The following is a 22,594-nucleotide window of genomic DNA, read 5'->3' as shown; positions in this document are numbered from 1 at the left end:
TGCAGGACTGGACTAAGCTGGCTCATTAGGTCTCAATGGGGCTTAGGTGGAATGCATCGAAAACATTCCATACAAAGTGGAATTCCATGTAAGGCCTTCCACGGTTTATCCCACTTACAAGCCAGGACCCGGATGCTCTAGAAAGGGACAGGATTGAAGCGTGTCTCGTCTTCATAGCAACAGTACACTTGAGGTTGAGTTATATACTGGGGGAGTGGCACTTGTGTGCTGATCTACGACCACATATAGGCAATTAGTATAGATAATTAGTCGGTCGTTATGAAAGTCACGTGGTACGCCTGCATAAGCGCAGCAGATGACGGGGGACATCGGGAGGACAAGGAGAGGGCGGGGAACAGGTTCACGGGTGACAGGAGAAACAGGAATCAGAGGGAGGATGCGCAGATGTGCTGGCTAGTCCCCCTGGGTCTGCAGCAGCAGTGGAGCGCATCATTAGGTGGGAAAGTGGAAAATAGGGTGTGTGTGTGTGTGTGTGTGTGTGTGTGCGCGTGTGTGTGTGGGTGTGTGTGCGTGTGTGGCAGGTGTGCCGTGTGGAATTCCGGGCACCATGATGATGACACATCACACACTAGAGCCCCAACATTAATCAAACGATAACATTCCGCAAACCGTGGCATCTTTGTGGGTTCCCTGTCTGGCTCCAGGGCCCCCGGAAACTTCTTAACACGTCATCCCTGCTCGGCGCCCCCGGCAGCGAGGGAACAGTGTGTGTGCCGTTGTCGGGATTTCACAGAGAATATATTATACAAGTCATGGAGGTGCTATAGCTATTAGCTGGTCCCCCTCAGGCCGGGGGCCGGTAGAAGAGGTTTCAGTGGGAGAAGAAGAGAATGCACACACAGTGCAGTGGTGGAAAGTAACTGAATACATTTACTTAAGTATACTGTGCTTTACTTAAGTATTTCCAATTTCCAATACTTCTAAGGCCTCACTCACACATTTTGATCTAGCATACAACATTGATGCATGCTAGATGTAAGCAAGATGTAAGTGTCATGGCCGCCCCAATGCATTAACAAAGGAAGTCACATGGTTTGATACAACATTTTGGACTACAAGCTGTTGTATGGCTTTCGGCTGTGTTTCGACTTCCCCCCTCCCTCATACAACATGTGTGTCAAACCATGTGACTCCCATTGGAAATGCATTGGGGCAAGACGTATCACACCCTTTGTATACAACAAGCATGTTGTAAAGGTGTGAGTGAGGCCTAACTCCACTACATCTCAAATCCAAATATTACTACTTTTACTTATTTATTTATTTGAAAACTTGAGTCACTAGTTACTTTGTAGATTTCGATCATTATTACAAAACATACAGTACATTAGCCACTTCATCCCTGTACCTGTATACATTTCGGCCCTTTGAAAATAGCTGATCTACAACTTTTAGATCTGTTATTTTCAAATGATTATTTGTAATCTGTAGAAAACTTTCAATGAGTACTTTTACTTTTGGTAGGTTACTTAAAGTAAATATTGAAGCCAATACTTTTGTACGTTTACGCAAGTAAATTTTATTCTGGACATTTTACTTGTATAATATTTGTTGCAATATTGATACTTTTACTTAAGTATCAATATTAAGTAATATATTAGTACTACATTAAGTAATATTGCATTATTACTTAATGTAGTACTTTTTCCACCACTGTGCACGGGGAGCTAACATGAGGAGAAGTCTATAGGTGACTGACGAAAGCCGAGAATGAGAATGACGGAATAATCCAGACAGTAGGGAATGAAGACAGAATGAAGACAGATGGCAGAGTCGTTGGGTTATAGTCGTAGACAGTTTAGAGGTAGATGAACAGATTATTTTGTGGAAAGAAACTAAAAAAGAGAGTTTGAGATGGGAGGATGTGACAAGTTTATTCTATAGTGTGATTCTAAGGTGTGTGGGGTGTGTGTGTGTGGGGGGGGGGGGGGAGTGGCAGTGAAGCAAGTTTCCACTTTGTGGAAGTCGAGTTGACCTCTTTCACTCCAACACTGACTCCATACAGAGGCAGCCTAAATGCCTGTCAGTCAGACACTGTCAGAGAGAGAGAGAGAGAGAGGAGGGGGGTGACCCAGATGGAGACTAAGGCCTCTTTTAGACGGGGACCATCTCCATATAACACGTCAAAGTCCCGTTGCGTTCTCATTTTTTCTTACCCTTTACACGAGAACGCACAAGTTATGATATAATGTGCTATTATGCTATACTGTCGCTAGGTGGCGATAACGGGCTGCCAAATAGACAGGTCACCCACGTACAAGAAGAAGACGCAAGCGGCGCAACACTGCTCTGGGCGCGCCACGGGATGATATATATTTATTAAATAAACGTTGCTGCCGCGGCTGCCGTCTATCACAACTTCACAAGGCTTTTTATTTACATCATGGTTTTACATTCAACATCGCTGATGAGCAGCACTTTGTAGGCGAGGAGGGAGGCTTGTTCAGGAACTCCATTATATCATAATGATATTGCTCTGCATCAATGTAATAAACATAGGCTATGCGCTGCCGCTGTGAGCCAATTAACGTGAGCCATGATGTCATAAGTTTTGCGGATTCACCGTTTTGCCTGTTTATATGGAGACCATAGGAAACGGTGTTCTCAAAGATTTGCACTCTGGGAGGCGTTTTCACTTCGATGCGTTTTCACCTCCTGAGAACACCGTTCTCGTCTAAATGACAGCGCTAAACGGTACTTTATTTTGCCGTTTTTTATGAACACCATCCTCGTGTAAATAGCACCTAAGGTAAGCAATAGTCAGGCTGGCAAATTATGAGAATGCAGAAGAGACGAGGCATCCAGTGAAACAAAAAGGAATTTAACACTGTACACCTCCTCGCACGATGAATAGCAAAATCTACAAGCTCACAATGCAACACCAACATGTGACGTGACACAGCGCATTGTGAGCTTGTCGATATTTTAGCAGATTTAGAAAAACTAATCATAACATTTTGGGAACAGTTTCCCCTATGACATCAGGCCAACAATATAGGGTCACCAGCTTAAAATGTGTTATATGGTTAAAGGACGTATAGACAACTTTTAAGCCAAAATTAAAAATAGATTATATAGATTATATATTTGGCCTTTTTCCCATCTATCTTCCCCTATATAATCTTGCTGGGGTGTTTTCCTGCAGATAGACACTCTCCCTTTGGCTCCCTCATGGGTGTTTATATCCAGTGTTTACAGCCGGGACACCTCGAGAGTGTATCCTACTATTCCTAGTATTGTGTGTGGGTGGAGGGGGTTTGTGGGGGAGTGGCGTGCAGAAAACGCGATGCAGTGTATAATATATTATATTTCCCCTAAAATATCTTAGTTTTACCAACATTGTTTATGATTATTTATTGAAATGATGAGAATCGCTATGTAGTGCCAGGTCTGGGTGGGGTGAAATGCAGCACAAACCGGTAGTTCAAATGAACGATGCTGTAGTGGCTGGGGCATTTGAGGGGCAATATATATTTTATATGCACCGATTACAAATAAACGAGAATATGATATCACATAGCTGATATCACATTTGATAACTCTGATTATCTGTGCACCGAGACACAGCTCTGATATCAACGACCCCCCAGAGCAGAGCCAAAGAGGGCGTGGATGAGATAGGTCATAGCGAATGAGTGAGCAGGGAGACTTGGAGAGGCAGTTGATTTAAAGAAGCTGAATGAATTACTAAGGGGACTGAATTTAGAATAACCTTCTGCCTTCCGTGCCTCAATGAACTATCGCTTACGCTGGATTTATTTTAAATACTAAAATATCTAAAAAACATATTACACATATAAAAAACCCAGGAAAGTGTTTCTTGTGTCCTAAACATAATTAAAATAACATCTGGTTGCGTTGAAGTGGCCCTTTTCTACCACTGTGTGTATGTATAGCAGTGGTAGCACTGAGCAGGAGACCCACAGAGAGGTGAGGGTGGAACCAGCCTGGCCTCAGTGTCTTGGCTGGGGGGGGCAAAAGACCCACAGAGAGGTGAGGGTGGAACCAGCCTGGCCTCAGTGTCTTGGCTGGGGGGGGGCAAAAGACCCACAGAGAGGTGGGGGTGGAACCAGCCTGGCCTCAGTGTCTGGCTGGGGGGGGCAAAAGACCCACAGAGAGGTGGGGGTGGAACCAGCCTGGCCTCAGTGTCTGGCTGGGGGGGGCAAAAGACCCACAGAGAGGTGGGGGTGGAACCAGCCTGGCCTCAGTGTCTGGATGCCTCCCTTCCTATGAATGCTAAGTTCCTCCTGGAGAAGCCGTTGTGAACAAGCCGTCCTGCAGCAATCGGTGGGGCAGTCAACAGGAACGTGATGTGTCACTGTGTGTGTGTGTGTGTGTGTGTGTGTGTGTGTGTGTGTGTGTGTGTGTGTGTGTGTGTGTGTGTGTGTGTGTGTGTGTGTGTGTGTGTGTGTGTGTGTGTGTGTGGCAAGCAGAGGGTGACTCAGCCTCTCTGGTTCGCTATGGACACTCACACGCACGCACGCACACACACACACACACACACACACACACACACACACACACACACACACACACACACACACACCACTCCAGACCATCATTAGTCAGTGGCCAGTGGGACATAAAACTGTTGCATGTTTGGAAGGTCAGAGTTGTTATTTCGTCTCCACTCTGTTTACTTATTTCTTCCTCAGTGGTGCTCTGCTTCATTGGCTACTTCTTCCCTCCTTCCTTGGTGCTGCTGCACTTCATTAGCTACAATGCATCAACATGACCACCATGGTAGAGAGACGGAGGGCATCTCTCAGCCCATGACGTTTCTACACTACACTGGGAAGAAATGGAAAAGTCAATGGTTGGCCCAAATTAATTTAATGACTTCAATTAAGTATCTAAGACAAGTTGTTAACAAATTACAGTATAGGCATAGGCCTATGTGTCGGTATTATATTATCGATGGAAATCAGATTCTGGCTAACTCTGGCCCATTTACATGGATTTGAAAAATTACGTGTTGATTAATGTGCATTGTCCCTGTTGAATAAATAAATAAATACACCAGTGAGCGTGTTTCATCGGAGGACGTCATCATAACGTCCTCATGACGGCTTGCTGGGTACCCTCACAAAAAAACATGCAGTAATCCTGGCCTCTAAACTGCCTCCCCCTGGTCAGCCAGGGGCGCCTGATGGAGGGGAAAGGAACTGGATGGAATACCGTGTTCCTTCCACGCGCTACGTCCAACCAAGGAAACTCCCCCCCCCCTGTCAGGTGAAGAGAAGCGGCTTGGACTCCTCATGCATTGAAGGAAGCATGAGGTCAGTCCGTTGCTCTTCCCATGCAGGTTGCCAGGTTGGCACTTCATCACCTCGATCCTTGATCCTTATAATCACGCTCCCATCTCAAAATATTTTGTTCCAGGGACCCATAATAACTATAATACCATTCTACTACAATTCATCCTCACCACCCACCCCATGTTCTTGTTATTGTCAAGACCTTTCCTTAGCATGGAGGTGGAGGTGCAACCCAATTAATGCACAGCAAAACCACCTGAGCGTTTTCGTTTTTGAAAATCTCTCTACTTTACACGGCCTTGTTTACATAAATCTCTCTGTCCATTTCATTCAAATGGCTAAACTTACATTACCAAGCACATCAGACCGATAGCCTAGAGCAGCACAGGTACGCTGTTATCTGGGACAACACAAGTTTCCGCCGCTCTGGTCTGGAACTGCTTCATTGATCACCCACAACTTTCAGTTCCTTATCTCCCACAATACGCACGTTTTCTCAGTCTGATTGAGGAGCTTGCCTCTGCCCGGAGATGGAACATGTACAGTATGAGCACAATCCGTATGCCCAGGTACTGTACCACTGGCTACAGGCTATGGAGGAGACACATGGTGATATACTGCAGCTGCTGAGGCATTTCAGGCACATTCACCATTCTAGTGTAGGAGATTCGTCCTCTGCTGCTTGGCCAGGGAGAACATTGTTTATGAGGTCTTTTGGCTAGACAGGAGCCAGAGACAGGATGCAGCCTAGCCTAGTTATTTATTTTTCCTGTAAAAAAATATGATTTACTTTCTCCCCCTGTACAGGGCCCATTTGTTTGTTCTGTACAATTATTTTTATCAGCACCTATTTTGATCAATCAATTGTTCAATTTAAATATTTGTTTTACCAAAACACCAAAAAATGTACCAAAAATGATTAGGTTTCAGCTTCTCAAATGTGAATACTTTCTACAAGTCCATCTATTCCGGGGAATGTGCACACCCAACTTGAGAAATTGGACCTCAAGTGGCAGTACCGATATGAACAATGATCATAAATAGCTTAAAATTACTGTAGGAAAAGTTACAAATCAATTATGTGCCAAACTAGAAAGGTGTGTTCAGTAACGCACATTTCTCCACTAGGAGGCATGCCCTAATAACTGTGTGTGTGTGTGTGTGTGTGTGTGTGTGTGTGTGTGTGTGTGTGTGTGTGTGTGTGTGTGTGTGCGTGCGTGCGTGCGTGCGTGCGTGCGTGCGTGCGTGCGTGCGTGCGTGTGTGTGCGTATGCGTGTGAATCACTTGAGATGGAGAAAGAAAAAAGAGAGAGATTATCTCAACCCATACATACACAACACATGTAACTACTTAAATTCAAAAAAGATTCTCGCTCGGCCACATGTGGCTACATTTCTGAACATGATTTCAAGATGGAGCTGTATTAGGCTTAATTAGTATTGGTGCAAAGATACAGACTTTGATCACTTCAGTTCCATTATTACCTCATTCTGTTGGAACAGAGCAGGCCATCTGTTCTTGAAGTGATGCTGGCTTCTTGGATGACTGCCTTCTGTCACCTGCAGGCAAACGTGCAAGCCTTTCTGTCTGCGCCCTGCGGTGACCTCTTCATTGTTCCTTATCCCGATCTCTGTCAGAAGCTCTATACTCTCTCTTTTTGCAGGCTGTCCAGACGAGTCTCACCAGAAAGGAAGGACATGGATCAAAGTTAGCCTCAGCCCATTTTGGCCTCACACACTTCACTTCCTTATTGGAAAGCATCTGTCTGTAGTAGTTTTAGATTACAGGGAGTTCACTGACAGCCATGCTGGTCATCCCTGCAGACTACTTCTAGTTCCCTGTCTTGTACTCCAGTCAGTGTGTTTCCAACCTTGGCGAGTGGCAACCATTTTTCTAAAACCAATGTTTTGATTAAAGACGTGTGTGTGTGTGTGTGTGTGTGTGTGTGTGTGTGTGTGTGTGTGTGTGTGTGTGTGTGTGTGAGTGTGTGTGTGTGTGTGTGTGTGTGTGTGTGTGTGTGTGTGTGTGTGTGTGTGTGTGTGCGTGCGTGTGCGCGCGTACGTGTGTGCGTGTGTGCTTGTTGTTGACCTTGTGTGGAGTCTGTATGACACTGCTCTGGTCCTCAGAAATATGGAGATTGGGACTATTTCACGGATTGCATATGGGCTTATAGTGAATGGTTACATTTATGGTTTGTTTTACGATAAGGGATAGTGATTTTGAGGTTATGTTGCGATTATTTGGTATATGGTTTGGGTTTTTAATGAAATGTTTGACTTAATGTCCCCACAAAGATAGTAAGCGTGTGTGTCCTTCTATGAGAAATGTTCCGCTCAGAGTTTACTTAAACAGCCTCGAGAGGATTTTAACTGGAACATGTTGTTGTAGGGTTCATTTCTGTTTTCCGAGAGGGAGCAAAGCTTCAATGACTCATTTCCTATTTAGTTTTATATTCAAGGGATTCAAGCCAAAGACTTTGCATGAGTCTAATCTGGCTATTGGGTCCATCTCATATCTCCGCTTCGCCCACATCTTATCCTGTCATTCCACCACTCTCGGTTCCAATTTCGTTGTATTCAAAGCGTTCAAAACCACAAATATGACCGCTCCAAATCCAATTTGTCATCTTTATTTTGCTCCGCTCCCCCGGGAAAAACACATGCGCGCACGCACACATGCACACACACACCGAACACAATTCACATCCTATTTTATCCCTCTGTCATCCATCTCCTGCTGTACCAACAGGCAATGCCTATATACTTTAAACAGCGCTGACATTTAATTCAATTGTGAATATTGACTAATGGCTTACTCTCTCCCTGTGTCTTCTCCCACCTCTCTTTTTCTGTCGCTGTACCTCTGTTTCACAATCTCTTCCTGTATACTGCCTCTTATTACGACATCCCATTACTGACTACATCTTTCTCTGTCTCTCTGTCTCTCTGTCTCTCTGTCTTTCTGTCTCTCTGTCTCTCTCTCTCTCTCTCTCTCTCTCTCTCTCTCTCTCTCTCTCTCTCTCTCTCTCTCTCTCTCTCTCTCTCTCTCTGTGTTCCGGCAGTATCCCTGGCTCAGCTGTGTGTGCGTTTGACATGGAGCAGCTGGCCTCTGTGTTTGATGGGAGGTTCAAGGAGCAGAAATCGCCAGAGTCAATCTGGACAGCTGTTCCAGATGAAAACATCCCCAAGCCAAGGTACAGATGTGCTGTAATAGCTTTATTTACCTCCAGTTGTTAAGTTGTTAAGTTTGTAATAAATTGCACCATACTGGCAAATCAGTAAACAAAGTAGTATTGCTGCTAGACCCTTAACCCATTAAGACCATGAGGCCAAATGCCTTCAGTGGTTCTCAAACCTTTTCGTGCCAAGGACCCCCAAAATGATTTATATTTGGCTGCGGACCCCCATCTGAACATGTTTTGTGCCAGGGTGCCATTTTTCAAGATGTTTCAAAAATATTTAGATCTGCCATTTGTTTTAGAACCACTGTTCTAAACCACTGTTCTAAGAGGGTTTTTTTTATTGCTATGAAACTTGCAGCAGAATCCCAAACATTATAAAACTGGACAGTCCACAGCCCACACCCAGGCACGGAGCCATGACCCATAGCAATGGTATTGTCACAGTCCCTCCTGGATATGGGATAGAAACAGCGGACAGTGATGAGTGGAGATTGTTTTCAGTTTCCATAGTGCTACATGTCAGCAATGCATAGTACATTAGATTGTATACTCTTATAGATTAAATAACTACGCTCTCTTTCCTTTCTCTTTGCTCGCTCTATTTTTGGTAGAGAGGGAGAGCGAGAGAAAGAGACAGAGGACAACATGTGTATCTTTACACAGGTAGATTTGTGTGAGCAATATATTTGTGTGATCAAACTCTTTTGCAACTTGTTGCTTCATGCGATTGGACAAGTTGAATCTCTTGCAACAAGGAATGGCACCGCACTATAGTGAGCATTAGTGAGGATATGGGGATGATTTTGAAAAAAAGGCAAAATGTTCCTTTAAGGCTAGGTTAGGTTTTAGAACTAAGGATGTATATATGCCTGAGAGACATGCTTCCTATGTTGCATCAGGGTCAAAACGTTCTTGCAGTCTTTCCCCAGATTCAGTGGAAGCTGAGTCCTGTAGTAGCATGGCTGTGTTCTGCAGATGGAGTTAATTTCAGTTCTGGTGGAGATGGATGGGTGTGTTGATTGATTGCACAGAGGAATTACTGCTCCCAGTCCAGCCGCTACTGTGCCAAACTTGCAAACTTGTATATATTGCACATTATATCATAACGTTGCATCATCCATGTTACTGCCTTTAATTAAAGGAAAAGAGCTCCCTGTCTGATGCCAACACTGCTGTGAATCAACGGTGTCTGTTTAACCTCCCACCCCCGTCTCCCCCATGCAGGCCCGGTGGCTGTGCTGTCCAAGGTTCCAGGTTCAATTCGTCCAACTCCTTCCCGGACGAGATGCTCAACTTTGTGAAGACTCATCCTCTGATGGATGAGGCCATCCCCTCTCTGGGACAGAGACCATGGATAGTCCGAACCATGGTCAGGTGAGGAAGCTGCACTCATACTGTACATACACTAACGTGCGTGCGTGCGTGCGTGCGTAAAGAGACAGAGAGAGACACGCACGCATGTGTCTCTCTCTCTCTCTCTCTCTCTCTCTCTCTCTCTCTGTCTCTCTACTCTCCCTTGCTTTCTGTCTGTCTGTCTGTCTCTGTCTCTGTCTCTGTCTCTGTCTCTGTCTCTGTCTCTGTCTCTGTCTCTGTCTCTGTCTCTGTCTCTGTCTCTGTCTCTGTCTCTCTCTCTCTGTCTCTCTCTCTGTGCCCATGCCCTCTCTACCATCTAATATATTATTTATGCATACACCTTATGGACAGCCACAGGGTGATTACAGCGCCTGGCTGTGCTGGAACATCCACTCACATTAAAATCCTCTTCATTTTACCATCTGAGTGTTAACTCATCGATTGCGCAAAACGCTCTAAAGCGTTTTATTAATCTCGAGCGCCGTCTGCGCATCACGCTCTAAAGCGTTTTATTGGTGTTTTTACTGTATACTGTACATCAACTTCTCTGACGCCCGGACAACACATAATGTAACACTGATCATCTCCAGAAAGATCCGCTGTGAGATCCGGGAGTTTAAAGCCCCCCACCTCCTGAAAAGAGGCCTGGTCTAACCACATTCCAGGCATGCCGTATCCATTACGACGTACTGGGGAGGCGGCATCGCCGTCCTGCACACGGCATAGACCAACGCAGATCAGGGGATCTAAAATGGAGCTACCCATTTTCTAGTGTGTGTGAAATTTGTGAATACACTCGATTACCCTTCCCCTCCTGTTTCTACATGGTTTCTCCCGAGGCATCTCTCCATCGCATTACAGTTTCTCCCCCCCCCCCCACTCATTCACACAGATCCACTCGACACAGCCCTCTCTAATTCTTTCCAACGACAACTCACCGGTCTGCCGCCTCATTCTCGGAAATATAAACCCGTATATAAACCAAGAATAATCTCCAACGGTCGATCGCCATTTCACGCACACGGACAGGTATACGCGAAACGAATGACGTATTCTCGAAGGACCGCCATAGGAGAAGCAGTATACATCTGACCAACTGTCTTTTTTTCGCCGTCGCGTCAGCCATGTTTGGACAAAGAAGCAGTATACTAGGCTAGCAGATATCACACCGTGGAACCCCCCCCACACTGCGAGTTGCGATCGATCGTTTTGCAGTTTGCAATGCTACTCTCATTCTCGGAAAAAAGATTCTCGGCAGTTGATCACCATAATCGCCATAGCGCCTTCGCCAGCCAATTGCAGTGATAAGGCGTCTGGGACGTAATCGACCCGTTTGTAATGGATAACTAATACAATCCTAAGCTGCGGAAGCCATCGTGTTGTCTGTCATTTTGTCGAAATCACAGCCAGCCGGGCTACGCTTATCGCTCCTGTGGTTCATGTCCAGACATGTCGTGGAACCCCCCCCCCCACTGCGAGTTGAGTCGCTCCTGTGGTTCATGTCCAGACATGTCAACCTCTCAAGTCACTGTTATGCTATCAAACGATCTGTTGATTTTGTTTACTGAGACAATGATCACATATGTGCATAGAATCATCATCATCATGACGTTATCATGACAGGCAGATATAAACATAAATAAATTATCATATACATACTACACACTGAATGAAAGCCCTAAATGTCTAATTTTAGGAGGAAAACAAATAAAATACACATATCCCATATACTGTTTGTCAATACTAGACTATTGAATCCATTTCATTTATAAAATTCTCTTTTTCAGAGAGAACTTTAGCCCATTCTGACCTGAGATCAGATTCATACGAGGTTTCCACTGGACACACACTGGTCTGATTAGAGAAAGCATGGACCTATAGAACTATTATTCACAAAATAAGGCATATAGCGACATGTACATACTATATACCGTATGAAACAGAAGACTCTCTGCTTTCATAAGAAAAAAACTAATACTGTAATAATAATAAAAATCACACCCATGTGAAGTGAGCAGTGCAATGTTGTGAAGTGAGCAGTGCAACATTGCACTGCTCACTTCACAGGGGTGTGATTTTCATTATTATTACAGTAGAAGTATTTTTCTTATGAAAGCAGAGAGTCTTCTGTTTCATACGGTATATAGTATGTATAGGCCTTATTTTGTGAATATTTAGTTGTCAGTTCCTTGTCTTGTCTAAAATACTCTGAGGATTTCAGAAAATGCATGGACCTGAAGAACCATTATTCACAAAATAAGGCCTATAGCGACATGTACATACTATATACCGTATGAAACAGAAGACTCTCTGCTTTCATAAGAAAAATACTTCTACTGTAATAATAATAAAAATCACACCCATGTGAAGTGAGCAGTGCAATGTTGTGCAACATTGCACTGCTCACTTCACAGGGGTGTGATTTGTATTATTATTACAGTAGAAGTATTTTTCTTATGAAAGCAGAGAGTCTTCTGTTGATTTTTATTATTATTACAGTATTAGTTTTTTTCTTATGAAAGCAGAGAGTCTTCTGTTTCATACGGTATATAGTATGTACATGTCGCTATATGCCTTATTTTGTGAATAATAGTTCTATAGGTCCATGCTTTCTCTAATCAGACCAGTGTGTGTCCAGTGGAAACCTCGTATGAATCTGATCTCAGGTCAGAATGGGCTAAAGTTCTCTCTGAAAAAGAGAATTTTATAAATGAAATGGATTCAATAGTCTAGTATTGACAAACAGTATATGGGATATGTGTATTTTATTTGTTTTCCTCCTAAAATTAGACATTTAGGGCTTTCATTTAGGGCTACTTCTACTGTAATAATAATAAAAATCACACCCATGTGAAGTGAGCAGTGCAATGTTGTGCAACATTGCACTGCTCACTTCACAGGGGTGTGATTTGTATTATTATTACAGTAGAAGTATTTTTCTTATGAAAGCAGAGAGTCTTCTGTTTCATACGGTATATAGTATGTACATGTCGCTATAGGCCTTATTTTGTGAATAATGGTTCTTCAGGTCCATGCATTTTCTGAAATCCTCTCTGGTGGGCGCAAGCTGCATTCAACAGCCAATTACTGACAAACTATACATGGGACCATGTGTATTTGTTTTCCTCCTAAAAGTAGACATTCAGGGCTTTCATTCAGTGTGTAGTATGTATATGATATTATTTGTGTTCATTTTTATATCTGTCTGTCAATGTCTGTCAACTTCAACCTTCCATATCTCTGCTGTTTTTTCAAAAGAGCAGCGTGCAGTGAAAAGCAGGTTTTAGAAAAAGGTCAATATCTCCAGAATGGAAGATGGTAGAATCATATTTTTTTTTTTAAATTGAAGTGGACTAGTTTGGCTTCCTTTTGATTTATGCAATGTGCGATGTGCTATAAGAGGCCCCTCGCTGTGGGCCCCTAAAAAGTTAAAAAGTCCAATGTTAATCGCTTAGCAGAAGCAATCCTGAGTAGAATTTCAAAAGTTAGCAATCAATGTGTTAAAATGGACAGGCCCATTATTTAGGTTTAGGTTACTTAGGTTGATTTAGGTTTTACACTCTCAGAGATAAATGAACACTGAGCATGTTACTGAGCTGAAGCCTGTGTGGTTCCGCTGCCCGCCCCCCATTGTTCAGAAAACAAATCCATTTAGTTGACTGATATTATTAATGACCAAACGCCCAGCGTAATTAGTTTGTTATGCAAATGTGATGAATATTGTTTTGCTCCATGGGATTCATTTCATTAATGCTGAGGTTGAGGAGAGAATGCCAAGCAAGGCATTTGAACACACTGGAGCCTGGACAGCGTTTTGCGTATTAACTAGTCACCCATATTGCACTTAAATGAATTGGAAAGCTTCCCGTTGGGGTGATTCATTGGATCCATAGATGAACGAATGAATGACCGCAGTGGGACAGATACAGTAAATTAATGACGTACCATCTTTTACAGTGGTTCTCAACCTGGGGGTAAATTATTTCGGTTGATTAGCTTAATTGACTGCCATTGACGCATACAATATACTATATATATACGTCATTTCAATTCAACACTCAGGGCTATATCTTGCACCACTCCTTAACCATTATCCCTAAAGATGTTTTACAATTTAAAAAAACCTTTTACAGTAGTTCAAATAGCTGATCTACAAGCTCACAACATGTAGATGTAGATCGGCTAGTAACTAGTTGAACTATTTTAAAATGATTTTCAAAATAGTAAAAAATGGCAAATAAGATAAGGGATAAGGGTGGCGAAAGATGGAGCCATTGACATATGTACGTCATATATATATATATATATATATATATATATATATATATATATATATATATATGTACGTCATGTATATATGTACGCCATTTGGTGTTTTTAATGTTTATGATAGAGGGCGCTCTTCTGCAACCTGTGAGTGATAGGACCTCCTAAGAAGTGGACACCCGGAAATAACGTGTTGGAAAAATAAATCCAAGATGGTTTAGTCTATTATTATAGTTTATATAAAAATAATCTCTGATTTCTGTATGCTATATTCAACTGCCAACAACTATAAAAGAACGAAACATTGCGGTAAAACACTTTTTTCCCCAATGAAAGTAGAGACTGGTTGGAATTCTTTATCAGCCACTATACATTTTGGAATTCTACCCACATAGGGGCGGCCATAGCTGAATGGTTATAGAGCTCGCCTGGGAAGGCAAAGATCCCAGGTTCGATACCAGCCCTCATCAATGGTAAACGGTGCATTTATATAGCGCTTTAATCCAAAGCGCTGTACATAGATTGTGCATTACATTCAACAATTCACACACACATTCATTTACTGATAGCAGAGGAAACAATGCGAGTCTTGCTTAAGGACACAACACTAACTCTGGGGGAGCCCGGGATCGAACTTGGAACCATCCGACCGCTCTACCAGCCCCTCTACCCCTGATCCACTGCCGCCCCATGCAATGTGCGGATGTGTCAAACTGAGCAAGACACTTAACCCCTCCCTGAGCGCTTCACACCGACAGCTGTTTACTGCTCCTAGGATGGGTAAAATGCAGGACACATTTCACAATATGTGCAAATATACAGTGACAAAAAACACCCCAAGGAGTGGGGCCCAAATTATTATTATATTATTGTCTCACCCCCTAGCGACCGGAGGTCACATGGCGAGATTAACCATCCTTTTAAGACATCTGTGTCTGTGATCAAATCTCTAATGACAGTTTTTTTTTTTTTTAACCAATCATGTTGCTTATAGGTCATGTGAGGGGGTTGGCCCTAGGAGTTTTATTCCAAGATTTAGTTTTTGCTCTACTCCCAAGAATCAGTAAAATAAATTAAACCTATAATTTATGCTGATTACAGTAACCAGTATTGATGTTTTAAAAATCTTTATTTAATCAGAAAGAAGTCGGCTGAGCACCGATACTCTTTTACACAGACAGCATACACATTCATACCAATGCACTTCCCCTGCACAACGGCTATACCATCTGTTGATCTCTGAGCTCCACTTGAGGGTTCATTCACCCCGCCCCCACCACTCCTTACCCTTTATAGGTGTGACAAACAGCCTTGATTTTGACATTGTCTTGCATCGGAATATCTTCCACAAAAAAATATCACTTTTGGAGCCAGAGCCCCCCCAAAAAAACTTGTCAACAAGACAAACAGCCTTGATTTTGACATTGACTTGCATCGGAATGTCTTCCACAAAAGAAAATCACTTTTGGAGGCAGAGCCCCCCCCCAAAAAACTTGTGAACAAGGCCTGCGGTATGCAGTATGCACTGGAAAAATGTGCATGACATTAGTGTTTCAACAAACACAGGCAAATGTTTATCGCTACCAAAGAGGGAGAATCTGCAACCACATCTAGCTATTATCCATCAACTACATTAACATCATTATCATTTACCGGACGAGGAGGAGTGCTCGACTACATATAGTAGCAGTTACAAAATAGACAAACACTTTAAGGGGCGGTACGAGTTGATCCGTGATTCTGGTGTGTTGAACTCAAACTTGAACTAGATCCCAAGACTCCTTTTGAAGTTACTGCCATGATGACATCACATCATAAATACACATCTGCTATCAAAAATATGACTGTAACTGCACATAAACATGCTCATAAATCTAACAAAGTGATTCAGGATACACCATAACAAAGTAACCATGTCAACACATCAGCATCACAGACGCTAAGATGCGCACGTGTGTGTGTGTGTGTGTGTGTGTGTGTGTGTGTGTGTGTGTGTGTGTGTGTGTGTGTGTGTGTTTGCGTGTGTGCGCATGTGTGTTTTTGCCATAAAACACAGCCACAGCCGCCATTTGTCAGTGCAGTTTTGGGCTTGGGGAAAAGGATGAAAGTGTGTGTGTTGGGAAAACCGGGAATCACTGTCAGGTCACCCAGCAGCAACATTTCACCATAGTTTATTTTGGTATTCCTACTGCCATCATTGTTGCTAATTAATTTGTGTAGGCTAATTTTTCACATTGACTCCTATGATATGTCATAATGTGACAGGAGTGTGACGGGCCATATGGCATTGGACAATCGCTAATTGGGGGGGTGGGACTTGGAGAAGGGCTAACTGCATTGCTCATGGATGACAGCGATGGATCAGGGGAGAAATGTTTCTCATCCACGTTCCCCCTGACGTAATTCCACAGCTGGCAGTGGGTTTCAAAAGTCACAAATACACTATCCCAGACATGACAACGTCAGTGACCTGGTGACAATGACACAGCTTTGCATATCGTCTCTATCGAGGGGAAACCTCATTATGTCCAAAACTGTCACTTTTCAGGACGATAAAAAAAGTAGCAGATCTATACAAGCTTGCGGATGTGCTACTTTTTTTTTTTTTTTTTAAGATATTCTTTTGCGGCTTACGCCTTTATTGATTTTTTAAGGGATAGACAGTAGGCTGACAGGAAACGGGAGAGAGATGGGGGGATGACATGCGGTAAAGGCCGTGTCGGGTCCGGGAGTCGAACCCGCGGCACACCGCGACTGGATCACCAGTCCGGTGCCCAGACCGTTACGCTACGGCCTGGGCCTGGATGTGCTACTTTTGATGCTTTTGTGTGACGCTGTAGTATGATGAATTTAATTGATCGTTGATCAAAAGGTTGCAATATGTGGATGAGAGGTTTGTGCCTGACATCAACGATATGCCCCTGGCGGTGGTGGTGCAGGTACCAGCTGAACAGGATGGTGGTGGACACGGAGGCCGGGCCCTACAAGAACCGCACCGTGCTCTTCCTGGGCTCCAGCAGAGGGACCATCCTCAAGTTCCTCATCATGCCCAACCAGGACAACACCGTCACCAACTCCAACGTCTTCCTGGAGGAGCTGGAGGGATACAACCCCGACAAGTAAGAAAGAAACAGCATACTTACAAGAAATGGGTTTGCATTTGGTTTAGGTACTAGGTGTGGATTAGGTTGTGCATTTAGTTTAGGTATTAATTCCAGTACTATTCATTGCTGTCGAGAGGAAACCACCTAACTCTATTTTTTAGGTTTTCGATAATTTTCTTCTTCCTAGAAATCACTACTATTGAACACCCATTACGTCTGTGTGTTGGTTAACCGAATCTGTGCCAAAACAAGATAATCTTGTGAATAGCTATTGTATCCAACTGTGCCAACCTCGAGATTACGAGATTTGATTAAAAAAATATTTAAAAATACTATATTATTTTACATTTACAGTACATTTAGCTCAAATATAAAGAAAGGCCAACTGAACATAATTGGATTAGTGGCTAATATTCACTATCAGAAGATCTAAACCACTCATAATGAGGCTGAGTACTTAAAGGACAAGATGAGAAAATAATGAATTGATAGAATCGTATTATCCTCAATCTCTTATAGTTCCGTGGCCCTCAGGAAATTGGCAATTAAAATTCACTTGATTCTGATGGTGAACCTTTGTGTTTTTGATCTGATTGGCAGATTGGGAGGAGATGAGGCTTTGGGTCTTGTTCAAATTATGTAGGAGCAATCACACATCACACATCACATGGACAACATTGACACGGCAGTGACAGCACATTATGTACCGTACACTATACATATAAAAGACAGGAGGAATGTGTTCCTTATGTTTATGGCTGGCATTAACCACTTTATAACTTGGCATCTCTATTTTCGGTGTGTCATTTTCAAGATTTTCGCCTATCTACTAGCTATTTTCGCTATTCATCATAATTATGACGAACTGAGTGAGAGGATATGCGACGGTATTGGCTTGGAAACGGTGTCACTGACGAAAGGAGGATCGACAGGATCAGAAATGACATGTACATTAGAGGATACGCCCAGGTTAGGCTTGGGGATAAAACAAGAGAGGCGAGGTTGAGATGGTTTGGACATGTGAAGAGGAGAGGTGAGGGCTACATTGGGAGAAGGATGCTGAAGATGGAGCTGCCATGTAAGAGTGAGAAGAGGAAGACCAAAGAGGATGTTTATGGATGTGGTGAGAGAGAACATGCAGGTGGCTGGAGTGAACGAGGAAGACACAGAGAACAGAAGCAGATGAAAACAGATGATCCGCTGTTGCGACCCCCGTTGGGAAAAGAAGAAGATGGTATTACAAAGTATAAAGGGCTTTAGTAAGTGTGCCACATTGAAGGTTGACTGCAGGGCGGGTAAAAACTGGAAGCCCTTAAATAGACTTAGTTGTTTATTATCTCCCACCAAGGCTTAGCTAATTAGAAGCATTTCAAAGCCAGAGTTGCTAAACGGTCGTCTAAATGGCACTAATTGCGCCCTGTGATGATCTGGATGTTCACTCATGCACAACAATGCAAACAAGGGATGTTTCCTTAGCCACTTCATGTCTCGGCATCACGTTTCAGTCTAATCCTCCACTGCACAGTAGGTGGACTGAAACTACAGTATACTGTTTGAGGAGTGCAATATCCCATGTCACCTTTCCCTTATCCACTGCAAAACTATTTCACTCATTTGTACCTCAACTTATTTGCCGCAAAATGTGGAGCACCGATGTCACGAGAAAGAGAGGTTACAGCTGATTAAGTGGAGGTGTGAACTGACCTGGAGCCAGTATTTGAGGGCTAATTTGGTGTGCTTGGGGAATGCACAGGGAATGCAATTAGAGGTGTGTCCCTCTCTTTCAGCAGGCAGTTAGCTAATCAGGAGAGAGAGAGAGCGTGTAGAAATGAGGTCAGGCTTTCTCTCGTTCTGGTCCTGGCCAGAGACACACACGCCGAGACACACACGTACACTCAGGCCAGATGTCCTCTGTCTGTATAATGCCTGATTTATTCTTGGTTGTGCATCGTTTCGCGCACCGGAAATAGCCTATCTACAAGCATGCAATGCGTCTGCACTGCGACACACTAGTGACTAGTGAGCTTGTAGATCGGCCGCTTTCGGTGCACGATATCGGCGCACAAATAACTATAAATCAGGCTTAATGAGTTTCTGGGTATGTACCGTAGACTGTCACCAGGGTCTTCCTGTAGACTACTGTAGAGGACACCACAGATAGAGATCAAATTGGTTTGTGATTGGCTCGCCGCCATAATGAACCAGGAAATGACCCGGGAGGGAGACACTAATAGGACCCAAGCCTTTTCCTATTTCCTCAAGCTGTCTGACCCTTATTGCTTTTTTACTTTTAAATGTTCTCTCTTACTCACTCCGCTGCTCTCTTATACATACATATATCTCTTGCTTAATTTCATTTGGAAATGTGCTCCGACTGGCTCTACTTCTCGCTCTTTTCTTACTCCCATAAGTAACAACAAAAAATATGTTTATTTTGTATCTTTTCATCCTCTTTCCTTTTCACATCAACGTCTCCCTCTCCGCTCTTTAATTCCCTCCACTCTCATTCGTCTTGTTTGTCCCACGGTGTTATTGGTTTGTGAGCAACGACTCAGTGCTCGTTCGGTCCCCAGTGGAATGATAGATTGCGCTTAATGACTGCGATCCCGCTGTGGCGTTATTACCATAAGCCATACAACCGAGGCATGAGCCCACATGTGCATTAAAAATAAAAAACATATATCGTCTTTGTCGGGTGGAAACCTCATATGTTCATAACTGTGACTTTTCAGGATTCATGAAGCTCAAGTTTCAAGCTTGCTGATCTGCTACTTTGATGTAGAATGATCGAGTATAGGCGTTCATTTATGGAAAAAATATGCTGATAAGAGGTTTCTAAATATAAATTCCCAGGCTCACTCACGGGCAGGTGCTTGAGCAAGAGCGGTGGTCTGCTCCAAGGTGCCAATTAGAAGTGACTCAATTGGTTCCCTGCTCACTGTGTTTGTTACGGTCATCACAACTGTCCCTCAGACCTCCTCCAGAAACAGAGTAGATTATAATGTGACACTGACTGTACTGCTGCTCACCGTGGCATTTACTGTTATGTTTTTATTTATAGGAGTGCTTTATGTGTGTTGGTGTTTCATCATTGAGGCATGAAGGGACACTACTGATGATGATGATGATGATGATGTGGAGTGGAGGGTCAGAGGTTTAATGAGCAGTCCTGGTCCAGTAATTGCCTAATGCTTTTTTCTTGTCTTTTTTGGGTGTGTTTGTGAAAATGTGTGTGCGTGTGTGTGCGTGTGTGTGTGTGTGTGTGTGTGTGTGTGTGTGTGTGTGTGTGTGTGTGTGTGCGTGCGTGCGTGCGTGCGTGCGTGCGTGCGTGCGTGTGTGTGTGGTCCCTAAGGTGTGATGATGACTCTCCCCACGCCAGACAGCTGTTGTCTCTGACTCTGGACAAGGTGAGCCACTCCCTCCTCCTGGCGTTCCCGTCCTGTATCGTCAGAGTACCGGTGGCTCGGTGCCAGCTCTACTCCCGATGCATGAAGTAAGTCTATACTTCACCATAACATACTGTATGTACTGTACTATCATGTGCACGATCTGACACGCATGGCAATCTATAGCGGTGGTTTTAAAACCTTTTTTGTGCCCCCCCAAATCATATGTATTTGGCCTGAGGACCTCATCTGAAAAGGCTTTGTGCCAGGGAAGAGAAGATTTGTGTTAAAAAATGCAAAATTATTCAGAAATGTTTTCCAAATATTATTTCAAAAATAGCAGATGTATCCAACCAACTGTGAGTTTGTAGATCTGCTATTTTTGAACAGCCAAAATAAAATTGGATTAAGTCGTTAGGATGATTGTGATGCCCCCTGGAAGCCCCCAACGGACCCCACCTTGAGAACCAATGATCTACATCTACAGTATGCACACACACACACACACACACACACACACACACACACACACACACGTGCCACAATGCACACAAACAGACACACACAACTGGCACACTACCGAGTCTTAATGCCCCACGGCATTTCCTCTTACATCTTAGTGACACACAAAACCTGACTTGTACATCGTGTCTTGCACCGGAAATAGCTAATGTACAAGCTCACGGTGCGTTGTAATGTACAAGCTCACGGTGCGTTGCCAGCCGCTATGCGTCTTGCGCTTGTAGATCGCGGCTATTTTCGGTGCGAGACACTGTATAAATAAATAAAGTGTAAATCAGGCATAACACAAGCAGAATGCACACCAGCAAACATCGCCTCTGCTGTCAAATCAAGCATGCAGTGTGCTCAGTGAACCTGGTGAATCACATACCCGTGTGATTCACAACACATTGCCCGTCCGCCGTACTGTTGTGCTCATGGTGGCCGGCAGCACAATGTGAGCTTTGCCTAAGTCACTTAGTGTGGTTACATGTGAGTAAGATTCAGTGTCCTGTTGGCAAGAGTTCTTCCTCCTGCATCTTTATTTATTTATTTTTATTTTGCTGCGTTGGTTTTCAGTTGCTCAGCACCATTTGTCCGTTTTGCTTAGTTCAGCACGGTCGCTCGCGGACCTTGTTTAGCATTAGTCATTTTGTGTGCGCTTAAGTTGTTTTTTCTGCTTGGGTGTTTCTCTGTAGAAACTGCATATCCTCCAGGGACCCTTACTGTGGCTGGACCAGAGGCAGCACCTGCTCTTTCCTGAGGCCGGCCACCAGGTGAGACGCCTCTCATTCAGACATCATGCTCCCACTTGCACTCCGTCTACTCCAGTTTGTATACTCAACCCTCTTTTTAGCCCATAGCCTCACCTCAGGCTGTCTAGCAAATTGACTCCATGTCTGGATTTGTCTTCATCTCCATCGCTGGCCACTTCCTGAACCCTGTGCTAGTTCCTTTTATTTATTTATTTTTACATTTGTTTTGCTTTGCTTTTTCTTTTGGCTTCAGTTCTCTGTGTGACTTGGTTCGTAATGGTTTGTTTGCTGGCCAGTGCTTGGGCATCCGAGCCGGCATCGAGTTGTTTTTCATAAAGCACACCTGCAATTCATGGACCACCCAGGGAGTAATCTAATCTGGAGATCCTCCTCAGTGGTAACAGTAAATGTGAGCAACTCAGACTCACATCTGTGTCCTCCACACTAAGCGAACCCTGGTGACTCTTAACTATCCAGTCTAATAGTCCACTCTTTGTGTGCAATTATCAATTCAGGATGTCAGCTGTAGCTGTTGAACAATGCTACATTATTTCACTCACTTGTAGCTTTGCTATCCTGCTGTGGTCGTACATCACCGTCCTGTCTGTTTTGTGTGTTTGCGTGCGTACGTGCGTGCGTGCGTGCATGTGTGCGTGCGTGCGTGCGTGCGTGCGTGCGTGCGTGCGTTTGTCCGGGACAACGCTCCACACATCCCAGACTCTTCTCCCTTCTGGCTCCAAAACTGTGGAAAATGAACAACCCATTGCAG

At 43.7% G+C, this 22,594-nt stretch overlaps 1 protein-coding gene across 3 annotated transcripts in view; it reads left to right on the top strand.

Annotated features, from left to right (window-relative positions):
• Positions 1–22,594, top strand: part of sema6bb (sema domain, transmembrane domain (TM), and cytoplasmic domain, (semaphorin) 6Bb) — a 173,712-nt gene that overhangs the window by 121,549 nt on the left and 29,569 nt on the right. For all 3 annotated transcript variants that reach the window (XM_083767714.1, XM_083767713.1, XM_083767715.1), the window contains exons 11-15: positions 8,341–8,472; positions 9,685–9,834; positions 17,019–17,198; positions 20,536–20,676; positions 21,769–21,846. In XM_083767714.1, the coding sequence (XP_083623840.1) occupies positions 8,341–8,472; positions 9,685–9,834; positions 17,019–17,198; positions 20,536–20,676; positions 21,769–21,846 (681 nt within the window). The remainder of the gene's footprint in view (positions 1–8,340; positions 8,473–9,684; positions 9,835–17,018; positions 17,199–20,535; positions 20,677–21,768; positions 21,847–22,594) is intronic.

This window comes from Protomyctophum parallelum (assembly GCF_964188405.1).
Source record: "Protomyctophum parallelum genome assembly, chromosome: 6".
Lineage (NCBI taxonomy): Eukaryota > Metazoa > Chordata > Actinopteri > Myctophiformes > Myctophidae > Protomyctophum > Protomyctophum parallelum.
This window is presented reverse-complemented; position numbering and strand designations above follow the sequence as displayed.